At 44.7% G+C, this 13,398-nt stretch overlaps 1 protein-coding gene across 3 annotated transcripts in view; it reads right to left on the bottom strand.

Moving 5' to 3' along the window:
• JAK1 (Janus kinase 1) overlaps nt 1–13,398 on the bottom strand; it is an 85,086-nt gene that overhangs the window by 41,758 nt on the left and 29,930 nt on the right. For all 3 annotated transcript variants that reach the window (XM_045292167.1, XM_013003832.2, XM_045292168.1), the window contains exons 2-4: nt 8,219–8,302; nt 6,484–6,682; nt 2,366–2,489 (exon numbers count right to left, since the gene is read on the bottom strand). In XM_045292167.1, coding sequence (XP_045148102.1) covers nt 2,366–2,489; nt 6,484–6,682; nt 8,219–8,224 — 329 coding nt within the window. In that variant the 5' untranslated portion in view covers nt 8,225–8,302. The remainder of the gene's footprint in view (nt 1–2,365; nt 2,490–6,483; nt 6,683–8,218; nt 8,303–13,398) is intronic.

Genomic DNA, 13,398 nt, shown 5'->3' with positions numbered 1-13,398 from the left:
TTTGAGAAACGATGTACAAATGCGCTTTACACAATTGATGTGTGTATGGATTGGGATAACAGTTGTATGAGCCCCTAATAAAATGTTAAAAAACAAAACAAAAACAAGGGTGGACTTCCATTAATTGTCATCATCCAAGGTTGACAGCTTTCTATTTAATAAGATGTCAAAAGAAAACGTATTTGGTAACTACCAAAATCAACACCTTGCTATTTGCCAGTAACACAAAACAAGAAGGTGCAATCCCAGCAGATTCTAAACTCTAACTATGAAAGTGTTCAAACTTAGGACACGTATTTCTGACACTATAATGCGCTAATGGAGAACAATAAAATGAAAAAAACAAAATGCGTAAGTGTAATGAAATAGCTGTTCTATTCAGAGCAATGTGAAAAAACAATTCAGGCAGGCTGGCAGGCAGAAGACAGCGGCAGGGAAATGAACCAACAGACCCATCAACCGGAGAGACTTTGCAAGTGTATTACACAGTCCGTGTCTGCGAAAATCCCGCACACAAAGATTTCCTTTTTGGTTTCTGTAAGACTCTAGTAATGGATAGCGAAATTCTTTGGATGAAAAAGCAAAAAAATAAAAATGGATTTTAAAAATAAGAATAAGGAAATGCTTGTCCTATATTAAAATATATGATAAAAATCATAATCTAAAGGAACAAAACCATTCTGATTCCCCAAATTAGAGCTGGGATCCCCCTGAAATAGTCACTAGCATTTCCTTTCATGCTACACATCCCTTAGCTGTGCGATCAGGAGGTTTCAGCATTTGTATAATTTGTTATTGTAATGCAAATATTTTAACTTTGGGTGGTATCATTTTTACTCCCCACTTCAAAGAGCCTGTGGTAACAGAGCAGTATCCTGTTGAAGCATGCTGGCGGGCACAAAGTCAAGGTGACAAAAACAAAGCAGCCATGCACTTCTGGGGACCCATTAAAGGCAGCTTTTAGAGTGAGGTGCTCATACAACCCCCAACCCCCCACCCCAGACTTGTGTCCCAAAGAAGATTCTAGTACTAACAAGACAATTCACTTTGGCAAACTCACTTCCCTTTTCTGAGCACGTTTTCAGACCACGGAAGGAGGAGGAGACACATTACACAAACGTGGGTCATTCCTGCAAGCCCCAAATTCTCCGATTCTAAATTCAGAGCCAAGTATAGGAAGCTTGAGGGGGAAAAGCTAGACCTTAATTACTGAAGCTGCAAATACACATCTCCATGCTGGATCACACAGCTTAACTGCCAGGCCATGGAAAGCAAGATGACGCTGGCGCAGCTGGCTGGGGTAGAAGTGTCTCAGTAAGTCTAGGGTATGAAATCTCACAGGGCACATGCCTCGCCTCTTAATAAGGTGAGGCACTGAGTAGGTCAAGGAAGAGAGAACGGCTCAGCCCTAGATTGATCAGCAAAGACAGTAAATCTGGTGCAGCTGCCACTGAGGGAAACCTCCCAGTCAATCAGCAACGCGGCCACTCCACCCACGTCCCAGAGGAACAGTAGGAGACTACAGAGGGCAGGGAGGTTTCCGAGGCCTTCTTCAGCCTGCCCTGTCTCCATTAGAGTATGAGCTAACTTACTGCCTTCAGCACACCTGCATACATGAAGACCCTTTCAGAAAAGTGACCTGCTATCTATAAGCATGTTTGCTGACCACACAGCAACGTGTCGGTAAGGTCTTACAATCATAATTTCCATTCTAGTTACTGAAAAAGTATACCTGCAAACTCAAGAGAGGACAGGAACAAACTTCCTTGCCACAATGGATGACGTCTGGCAATATGGGACAGGTGACCATGAAGCAGGAGAAAAACAGATTTAACCTAGACTTTCTATACTGTACTACCATTTCAGTGTTTCTCAAGCCTTTTAACTGGCACTCTTCATAAGAAACATCGTTTTTATTCTGACCTGGTACAGACACATGAGACTATATAGCTGAAAGCAAAGTTTTAGGAAACAATACCCTTAGGATAGGTAATATACTCTCATGATAATCCACTGTCTCTTGCATCTTTCTTTTAAAAGGTTCTGGGCAGAACCCACTAAATTCAATTCATGACAGGGATTCATTCCCCACCTGAAAACCTCTCCTGCAGGATGCGAATCCTATTCAAACGCTTGTTTACATCAAAGATCTCTCTTCCAAAATGTGGATGAGGGTGATCAAACTCATTTTTGAATTGAATTCCAAAGATTGGAGAAATCTCTTCTTACACCAAAAAAGAAGAAGGCAGTCTAAGAATGACCAAAATGATGACAATCCTTGATAAATGACTCAGGGTGCCAAGCTAACAGCCATCCCTCTCTGCATGAGGCAGTCGGGGGGGGCTCGGCTCTGTGCTTTCTGTACCTCATCCGGTAGTGGAGCCGCAGGGACGTCTTGTCATCCACAGTGATGGTGCGGTTCGGAGCGTACCACAGCTTGGTGTTCTCATCGTACAGGGCAAAGAGGTTGTAACACAGAGGAGAAATACCTGCGGAAGAGTGAAGAACGTATCAGCAAACTAAATACAGATACATTGGCCATCTGCCGCTCAAATATATCAAGTGCAAAGATTAAGAGTGGGAAAAAATTAAGAATTCTCTCATCCAAACAGAACTACACGCCTATCTTCTTAGAAGAAAGACGCCATCCAAACATGTTCCATCAGGCAAATTCTAAAAGCAAGAACATGGCTCCCGGGAATACACACTGTCCTCCTGATGAAACAGATGATGACCATTTAGAAGCAAACCTGCAGTGCTGTTGCTCATTCCAGCGTCATGGTGGAGCCTGACCAGGCTCTGCTTTTGAAAGAAAAAGGCCACCTGAACAGTGTGCAGAACACACACAATGCGTTGCCTTGCGAATCGTAGTCAGAAACATGCTGGGAGTTTTGGGAACTCCCATTCTCTTTCTTAACCAAAAGGTTTAAACAACGCTACCATGTTGTGATTATGCATTAGACATGCAAGAAAGTTCCTGGCAGTTGCCTAAGAAATGGGTATTAGAGTAAATAACAACCAAAGAGGTTTGTCAGTGATTAAAATCTATTACCATTAATAATAAATATACTTTTAAGCACTCTGTATAGTTATCATAAATACTTTTTATTAGTAACAAACTGACACAAAGATAAATGCTTAACAAAGTTGGTTCCTTGCCTCTCTGCCCCACTTGCTCCTTCAAGAATGTTAGAAAAGATAGGGAAGCTTATGAAGCCAAGAAAGCACCTTCCTGCTCACTCTGAACCATCAAGAAAGGCTCACAGTCCAGTGGGGGTGGCGTGGGGGTGGCAGACGTGATGTTGTCGTGTGCAGTAAGGCCTCAGTCTAAGGCACAGAGGACATAACGGCCAGAACACAGGGCAGAACTTGAGACAATTGGCATTCTACTGAGAGGCTGGTGCTGACGAGACCCTCCCTCACTCTCTAACAAGGGGTATCTCTCCATGCAGACACAGAAGTTCGCATATCATGTCCAATTTGTGCCTTCCCAGAAATATGAGCAGTACACCTTCAGATGTTATTCACTCCCCTACTGCCGCCATCCAAAATATTGACTCACAGTGACACTCACTAGGGTTTCTGAGGCTGTATTTCTTTATAGGAGCAGACAGCCTTGCCTTTCTCCTGTGGAGCAGGTGTGGGTTTGAAATGCTGACCTCACGGTGAGTGGTCCAATGGTCATGCTCACCTAACAGCGCCATCATGACTCCTCAGATGTTAGATTCCTCCTTGTAGTCAGAAAAGATGGAACTAAACTTTAAAGCACATTGCCCTTTAAGAACAAGGGTGGTTGGTCTTTATATCATTATTTCGACTATACTATAGTTTTCCATTCATAATTTGACTTTGGTAGACTGGCCTGAAAACACAGAACTTCCTTAATAATATATATCTTTACATATCCATTCTTGCACACTTACATACATATAGTTGGAGCAGTTTACTTATAATAATACAACTGCCTATAATTCTAGCACAAATCTGATTCTAACAATATTACTAACCATAAAAAGAAAGATCAAAGACACCTTTTCACATAAAAATGCTGGATACCAATTAAAACCACCACCACTACATTTTTACTGAGGACTAAGCATCAGACGAAACCACTGTCCATTCACTATCTTTGAATCTTCCTGCATCCAATGAAGTCAGTATTTATGCCATTTCACAGATGAATAGACTGCAGCCTCTGAGATTTAGGAATTTATACAAGGCTACTCAGCTGCTTAAATGAGAGTTAGGACTCAAACCAACATACAGCTGAGGGATGAAATAGTTAGGATTTAAAGAACAACATTTTACCTGACACTGGTGAAAAATCAGAAAGAAAATAATACTACCCCCATAATACATCACTTACATATAACAAGAATGGAAGCTACAACTGCTCTGGTACTTCACACACACAATAAACTTGTATAACGTTCTCCTTAGTTATGGGAGAGACACTACTCATTGGCCACACTGTGGCCTTGGAAACTGGCGCCCCAACACTGAAAGACCTTGAGGCCTCAGTAGCAGTTGTCAAGTCCATTGTCAGGCTCACAGGCTCTCCCTGTGCATCCTCCTTCACAGAAATTTGTTGGTCCCTCATTAACTGTAGCCCAATGGTTCTGGGCAAATGACCATCACTAGCAAACCAATGGAAGTTTCTATCTGATAAAACTGATGTCAAGAAGCGTGGCTAAGATGATAAACACATAAACCAAATCTCAAGGGAGAGGGAGCCTTTAAAAACTACTTCAGAAGTACACCTTTCCTTGTGGTTTTGCAAACTGGAAATATTTCTCCAGCTGCTGTGTACACCTGGTTTCTTGTGCACGTTAACACCTACTCAAAACAACTTTCCAATATTACTAATAATCTCTCTGAACCATCTATAACTCAGTCCATTAGTCCGTGCTACGCCGAGTCACTAAGGGTCCACCAGATCCTCTTTCCAGCAGCAACGGCTCCCTTTTATTGGAGTTCTTCTATTAGAGCTCTGATACATCTTGAACAAAAAACATTGATCAGGGGCAAAGGGGGTTCTGCAGACACGCTCTGCTACTAACAAGTTGGGTGACTCTTGCAATGACTGAAATAACAAATCCACAGAGTTATCCTGAGGGTGACAGATGGAGAGGCAAGCTTGGTTCAGACTTTCTGGCATCACAGTTAAAATGAATCATTAGATATGTTTAAAAACACCATCACTGAGGCATAATTTAAATAACATAAAACCCACCTACTTTAAATGCGCAGTTCAATTTTAGCACATCCACAGGGATGTGCAACCATTACTACAATCTACATGGATGAGGTCTTATGACAGGTTCTGAGTAAATCTCACGTCTTAAAATCAGGCAGGCAATCGCCGCCAATGACTCCACATTTAAAAAGGCAGTGAAGGGGCCTTTATTTTGTTCATTTGTTTTCCCACGTTCTACATATGGAGAGCTAACTGTAGAAAGACGAGCCTCACTAAAAATATATATTTATTTAGAGAGAGTAGATTGTACTGTTCACAGAAAGATGGATCCAAACCTTCCAGAGAGGTTTGGCATATATATTTTTTTAAGTGGTGATAAATTCCACTTGTTGAGCTTGTGATTCTGTGCCAGGTCCTTTAGCTATTGCTTAATGCACCTGACCCAATCCATGGTATTCTCCATTGCCTCACGAGCATGTGAAAGTTGGAAATTCAATAAGGAAGACCAAAGAAGCAGCGATGCATTTGATGTGTGGTGCTGGAGAAGACTATTGGAAGTACCATGGACTGCTAAAGGAACGGACTGATCTGTCCTGGAAGAAGTAAGACCAGAGTGCTTGTTAAAGGCAAGGATGGCAACACTTCATCTTAAATACTTCAGACATATTGTCAGGAGAGACCAGTCCCTGCAGAAGGACATCATGCTTGGTAGAGTGGAGGGGCGGCGAAGGAGAGGAAGGCCTTCCATGAGATGGTTGACACAGTGGCTGCAACACTTGTCAGGATATGCAGGACGGCGCAGGGTTTGGTTGTTGTGCACAGGGCCCCTGTGGGTAGGAACCACGCCCATGGCACTTAACAGCAACAATGCAGTACTGCTATTGTTTCAATTTTGGAGACAGGCAGGAAGCCGCAGAAGGCGAGCATCTTTCCCTGGGATCCCAGTGCCCACCAACGACTGAGCAGGGGGTAAGGCTCCTTCACAGCTGCAGAGGAGCCCCTGGGGAAGGCCACCTGGCTGGGAGAACCTGCTTGGCTGCTCTCTGAAAGGCTGAAAGTTCAAGTCTACCCAGAGGCAACTTGGACGGAAGGAACTCAGTGATCTACTTCGGAAACTGTAAGGAACCTCAGTTTCACTTTGACACACAGGGGTCACCAGGCTTGAAAGCGATTACTGGGTTGCAGGTGAAGAAAGTGAGATTGCCCGAAGGGAAATGGCTCTCCTGACATGGAGTGGCCGGTGGAAGCCCACCCCCTCCCGGGGCCCGGGCAGTGCCCATACTCACGGCACTCTTGTGCAGCCCGGATGCACAGCTCCTCCGCCGTGTACTCTCCGCTGCCCAGCCGGAGCGGCTCCCTGTCAGGCAGGTAGAAGATCACCGCCACCCCGGGCTGCGGGGCCTCCAGGTTCACCTCTGTCTTCTTGGAGCTCCTCATTTTAGCACAGAAAGCCATGGCATTGCAGTCCTCCTTGATGTTGAGAAACTGCGGAGGAAGGGAAAGGAGATTCCGCCGTCATCTGTGGGCCCAACGTGCAAGGGGTAGGCAAAACCAGCAGAAGGAAACCTACTGCTCCTGCCCCTCCCAAGCAAATCCATCAGAGCAGAGCATCCGCAGTAACTCCTTGTGCATACTAACTCATCAATTACCAAGCCCACCGCCACGGAGTCCATTTAGATGTGGCCCAATTTAATTTTCTTTGCTTGCACAAATTGGGGTTGGCGAATGTGGCTTGCTCTGGAAGCACTGGTGTCCTGGACTGATGTTTTTACTTACGAATACTACTGCTACTCCTAGAAAATAGCAAAACCACGGACCATGCCAAAGTCAAGACTCCCATCAGCTTTGGGTTTTCTGCTTGTTTCCTTTACTGACTAGCAAGCGGCATGCATGATGGCTCATTTCTCTTTAGGTCCCCAGCGCTCAGCCCGGGGCTGGCTCAGAAATGTGCCTAGGGTTCCATGTTTCCAAGCCACATGGACGGGGTAGGAAAATGACCGAGGGCGGCCATTCAGAAGTTATGCTGAGAGATTCTTCTAACTTACCTTGAGGTCCAGATCAACAGGCAAGATCATTTTATAACCCAGCACTGGCCTGTACCCAACCTGACTCCACTACATCCCATTCCCCTCCCCTACCCCACCCCGCCTAGGAAACTAAGACAGAATAAGTCACTAAAACCCGGCTTCATCATGCAAGGTGAAACTCTATTCCTGAGCGTCCCTCACAGACATGGCATGAAGGAATCCAATGACTGTGTCACACCACTGAAGAACAAGGACACACATCAGGCAAGTGTACATCATTACAGATGGACGGTATGACACCGTTTGAAGCAGGGCGGGGGAAGAAAACCTCACAATGCCCAACAGGGAAAGACTCTAAACATTTATATTGCCACAAGGGAAGAGCTGGGAGGCTGTTAAAAGGGTTTAGATAAAGCAAGGCCAATCAGTATTGCAAGACACACAGGATGTATTTCCAGGTAAAAAGCATAACATGCCTAGTATGATCTTTTTGGTTATGTGTCTGCACGTGGGAGCCCTGGTGGCATAGGGTGTTAAGCTTTGCACTGCTAACCAAAAGGTCAGCAGTTCAAAACCACCAGTGGCTCCTGGGGAGAAAAATGGGGCTTTATGCTCCCATAAAGAATTAGTCTCAGAAATCCACCGGGAGCATTTCTACCCTGCGCCATAGGGTTGATATGAGTCAGAATTGACTTGAAGGCAGTGGGTGAGTGGGCGTATGTAAAGACCCAGAGGGACAAACCACAAATTGCTAGCAATGATGACTATCCAGGAGTGATCACAGGGCTCTTTTAACTTCCTGGGTTGTTGTTTTTTTGAACTCCAGGAAAAATTTTAAGCATGCACATTCAACACATAAAATGAAGAAAAAACAAGTCCATTTAATAAACTAAAGGCAATAACACAGCTCGCCGTATATAGCCAAGATCACAAGGTCATGATTTTTCAACAGCTCGACAGCATCCTTTTTATAAAACTATGCAGACCTACATACCTGCATTTATTCGGTTGTCGAACACCCCACAAAAGCTGACTTGGTTTTCTTCTCCACTTTCCAAAAAGTCCGTTCAGAGCTGAGCTAAAGACAAAGACAAATCAACAAGTCAGCTGCCGAGGTCACTGCATCAGGAAGCGTAAGGCATTTTCACAAAGGAAGTAGCACAAACCCTGCAGGCAGGCAGGAAAGGGCATTTGGGAGGAAGAAAGACTGATGAGGGCACAGGAGGACAGGCAGACATCTTACGGTAGAAACATCCACAATGAAATTACTTTCACTACTCTGAGAAAGGCATTTAGGGGCTTTTGCTTCCTGGTGTAAAGCACGCTGCCCAGCATTCGGGAAGACCAGGTGCCTTTCCTGCCAACCCCCTCTCTCCTGAGGCTGTGAGCGAAGAGCTTGGGACACTCAGCTGGGCACTTTCCCTTCACAGTCCCCTTTCCCTTTGAATTCCCCTCCTCTCAACCCAGGCTGTCTCCGCCTCATTGCATGGCAAAAGAAAGCATGGCAAGATAAAAAGCAATACATCTGACTCGAGCTTTCAGTTCACCTAATATCGCTTGACCCATCCTCACATAGGAAATTTAGGCAGCAAATAAAAGTCCCTCCCTTGCAGCGGTTTTCAACTTTTGGGTCGTGACTCCTTTGGGAGTCAAATGACCCTTTCACAGGGGTCGCCCGATTCATAACATTAGCAAATTTACAGTTATGAAGTCGCAACGAAAATGGATCGCAGCATTAGGAAAGTTGGGAACCAATGTTTTATAGGAAGTGAAAATACCAGCTTGGTTCTGCAGTAATAAAATTAGGCTGGTCCCAGTCTTACCATCAAGCACCACTCCACAATCAAAAAGAAGCCCAGGATTACTTTACCTACTTTCCTGGTTGCTTCTCTACAGCTGAATCTAATTACTTCGGCAAATAAGACACAACCACCCTAATGATTTGAAAGTGGCTTCCAAGTCAATACTGATGATTGTTCTCTGAGAGTTCATGCACACATTTATCAGCACCCAGATATTCCCAGGTATCCATGGAGCCGTGGAACAGAGCTGGGGACAGATCGCTACTAAGACTGGGAAGCCAGCACGCCCCACAGGACCTTCATTCCAAGATGGGAGGTGGAACCAATTCCAGTTGATTTCTTTAAAAAAAAAAAGTTGTAGACATATATAATTCAAATATATAATTAGAAGGTTTAGGTACATTAAAAAGGATTGCACAATTATCACTACAATCAATTTTAGAACATGTTCCCCTTTCTTTGTACTCATTGTTAGCACCCGACCTCCCAAGCTCCCCTGACATAACCCTGAGGAAGTATTTATCCAGTTTCGTGACTTGGACAAGAAATCAGATCAACTAAGTGTTAGAAAAACCGATAAAGGGGGGGATAATAAATACACTTTAATTCACTGGGATTCAATTTCCCAACTCAAATGATTGCGAAGGAGCTTAGAAAGTAGAAAGGACAAAGGAGCAATCAAAGACATTTTAAGAGAAAATACTAGTGATGATGGAGAAAATAAAAAGCTCTTACATATTTGGTACACTCACTAGTATAATGGCTACTTTAGGATTTGTCTCCTTTTAATTAAGGTCATTGGTAGATTCTCACGTTTCTTTAAATTCTCAAGGTCTCACCAAGAGACAAGTAGTGCACATCTGACACATTCTGAAGGGCACGGAAAATATAAGTCTGTGCGTCTGGACAGAGACTAATTGCAATCGATGAGATAGCATAGACTTCACGAGGCTGTAGAACTTTAAAGTTCTCTTTCTGAACATATGAGAACTTGCTTAAACATTTTAAAGAATATCACTTGAAATACTAGAACCTGTGCTAAGGAAGAACATAAAATTAAATTTGGGCAAGTGGAAAAACTAGAAATAAAAATTGTTGGTGTAACTTTGCCACTGAGCTGATTCTGACTCAAGGTGACCACAAGTGTGTAGAAGTAAAACTGCCCCACAGGGTTTTCCGTGCTGCACTCTTACAGCGAGCAGATCGCCAGGCCCATCATGGACTAACAGTCGGCTGAGGGCAAAGTGCTTGTTCCATAGTCATTCGTTATGACGCGGTCTGATGTACGTGGTTAGAAACAAGCAGGGTGTGAGTTAGAAACAAGCAGGGTGTGAGTTGAAATCAACTGAAGGAATCAAAATGACACAGAGTGGGTATCTGACCTTTTTATTAAAGACAGGCTTGTGGTGATTTACTTCACACGCTGCCCTACAGCAGCAGCCTTGGGAGCACACTGTGACGTGGCTCCTTGGGAGGAAAGTTCTGGTGGTCTGCTCCCAGAAACCCCGTGGGGCAGCTCTCCTCCAGCCCACGGTTGGGTTGGAAATGGCTCAGAAGCATGCAACAACTACAAAGACAGCAAAGCTTTTGCTTTCCGAAGTAAAAAATATGCACACAAAATGAGGGGGGATTAAAGTGTGAACTCCAAATTTTTTAAAAGAAAAACTACTCAGTTTAGAACATGCTTTGGAACTAGTTGATCAATACTTTACTAAAATGTTTAAGCCCAATGATCTTAAGCCTGAAGAAGGCACGAGTCTGAGAGTGGTAAAGAAACCTGATATAAATATATAGTTCTAACAGGGCAAGCTTTTCTTTTTCTTTTCTTGGGGGAGGGGAGGGGGGCTCTCGTGTCTAGTGTAACATATTTAATATATCATGGGTGTTCAATACACCATTAAGTATTAAACGAAAGAAGAGTGATTTAACGAGGTAAACAACTTATCCGATGGGAAAATCACTGTGGTACATTTGAAAATGCTCAAAAAAAAAATGTTGGCTGCTGAAGCACTGCCGGAGGTTGCTAATGAGAATTAAAGAATAAACGGACTCTGAGCAAAAGCCTGGTCACAAACAGTCCGGAAGCTGAGATGACACAGCAGAGCTGTCGAAAGGATGGGCTGGAGTCCATCGGGCTCCCCCAACTACATTTACTGAGGCAGAAACATGTTTACAGCTGTAAATTGTCCTATTACAGTTGAGTCAGTTCCGGCTCTTAATGAGCCCGTAGGACAGAGCGGAACTGCCCCCAGGGCTTTCCCAAGCGGTCAATCTTTCCAGAGGCTGGCTGCCACCACTTTCTCCCACAGAACCGCTGGTGGGTCTGAACCACCAACCTTCTTGTTAGTAGCCCAGCACTTAGCCACCATGCTACCAGAGCTCATCAACTACATAGCGGGAAAGAGATCAACCGTATCCGTAAAGAGTTAAAAGAGTAATGCATATAAAGGCCTAACAAGAGTTTACGTGCAGGAAGCACTCATATTTGGGTCATAGTCTCAAGTTAACCAGATGACAGCCTGATGGGACACAAATCCAGCCAGGGAGAAAGAACACCCTCACACTGGTCACCTCCCACAGCTCATGCGTGGAGCTGGGCACATGCACCTCGCCCTCCTAAGATGTACCAGCAGTTTTAGGCTAATCACAGAGAATGCCAGGAATCAGACATGTGACCTCTGAGTCCTAGGACCCTGTTCTCTGCATTTCCAAGGGTGGGGAGAATATCAGCTCTAACATGCCACCCACCCCACACACCTTCTGTGGCTCCCAGGTACTTTTCATAGTCTTACATCCACCTGGAAGAGTGATTTCACTCCAGTGTTCTACCCTCTAGAGACAGAAAGAACGGTCATTGAAAATCATTAAAACGGTTTTTGCCCACAACATGCTTTTCTGGCATCATCATCCCAGGTGCGGAGAGGAAAATTTTGGTGTCCCCAGGCCTCCCACACAGAGCTAGGCAGGCAACACGCCTTTGCTTCCTTTTCTGTCACGTCGCCAGGGGTTATATACTCACAAAGAGCCACAGAAACGGTTCCCATGTGCTCCCAGGACCACACTGCTTTGCTGAGATCCAAAATAATGCTCCTGATGGCAGCAGCGCACGATGCTGCGAGGATGATGGATGCCAGCCAAAGAACAACATGATATAAATACCGCAAGTCAGAATGACGGCTTTTCTATATGCCTCTGCTGCCACTCCAATAACTCATTCCTAACTATAGCCGCAGTTCCAGGAATAACCAGAACTGTAAATGCTGCTTCATTTACAATAAACTTCCAGGGATGATCAAACAATCAATGCCAATTCGATGGCTGGGGCTCTGGGCTCCACTCTCACCAAGCCCGCCTTCACTGGAGCATGTCTCGGGGAAAAGTAAATACAGTACTTTGTGTAATTAAAGTCAATAGTGTTTTCCTAAAAGCCACACTGTATCAAGATCCTTTGCTACTTTTTCTTCTTTTAAACCTAATTACCACTAGTGCATCAATACTGCTATTAAAGAGCAGGAACGTAGAGTCAGGGAAGCGCTCCATCTTTACCCAGGAGTGGAAAACCTGGTGGCAGAAGTGGACATGCCAAGCACTAAGGTTAGGGGCAGGGCTTTTAAGACACTCATTCCTAAATTGCCTGTTAAGCACTTATGCCATCACAATGAAACTTTGTCTCATCCAGTACTCTATCACTTGAAAAGAGACTCACATTCACACCCACCAGAGTGCCTCAGCCCCCTTGCTGTCATAAAGGCAGAGTCAACACCACTGATGAGAGAGAAGAGGTCTCAAACACAGCCACACTGACTCTCCGTTTACCACACTGCCTACAAGGCACAGAGCTTGGACGGGCAGGGAGATACAGAGAAAAAGCACAGTTACAATCTAAGCGCACCAACACCTCATTGAAAGTCGGCAAGATACACATACACCGGGACCTCAGTAGCAGGCTGTGGAGCCAATGCCAAGAGGCCCACAGAAAGAACTACAGGCATCAAGAGAGAGGGCTAGAGAGCAATGCGTGAATGGGCAGAGACCAGGAAGAGTGGAATCAGCCCCAGATTTTGAGAAATAAAGGTGTAAAATGGAAGAAGGGACGAGTACTGCTTGTCTGAGAAAGAACTGGAAGGGAAGACAATTATACCATTGGATGGGCAGGAAGGAATACAAAGATAGGGAAGGATGCTGCAGGAAAGCAGGAGAGAGCAGGGACAGGTAAAGGGGGCCATTTGAAGACTGCATATGTGTGTGTGCCCACGCTCACATGCATGGTGCTGAACAAGCCTCATAATAAGCACCTTGAGCGCGGAGTAGGGAATCAGTGGAGAGGTCTAAGGGGCTGGTCCCAGCCCCAAATACTAAGTGGATGCCTGCC

The sequence above is a fragment of the Echinops telfairi genome, unplaced genomic scaffold (genome assembly GCF_000313985.2).
Source record: "Echinops telfairi isolate 266 unplaced genomic scaffold, ASM31398v2 ScPeMD7_443;HRSCAF=831, whole genome shotgun sequence".
NCBI classification, from domain to species: Eukaryota; Metazoa; Chordata; class Mammalia; order Afrosoricida; family Tenrecidae; genus Echinops; species Echinops telfairi.
The sequence above is the reverse complement of the archived record's forward strand: the minus strand, read 5'-3'. Positions and strand labels throughout refer to the sequence as shown.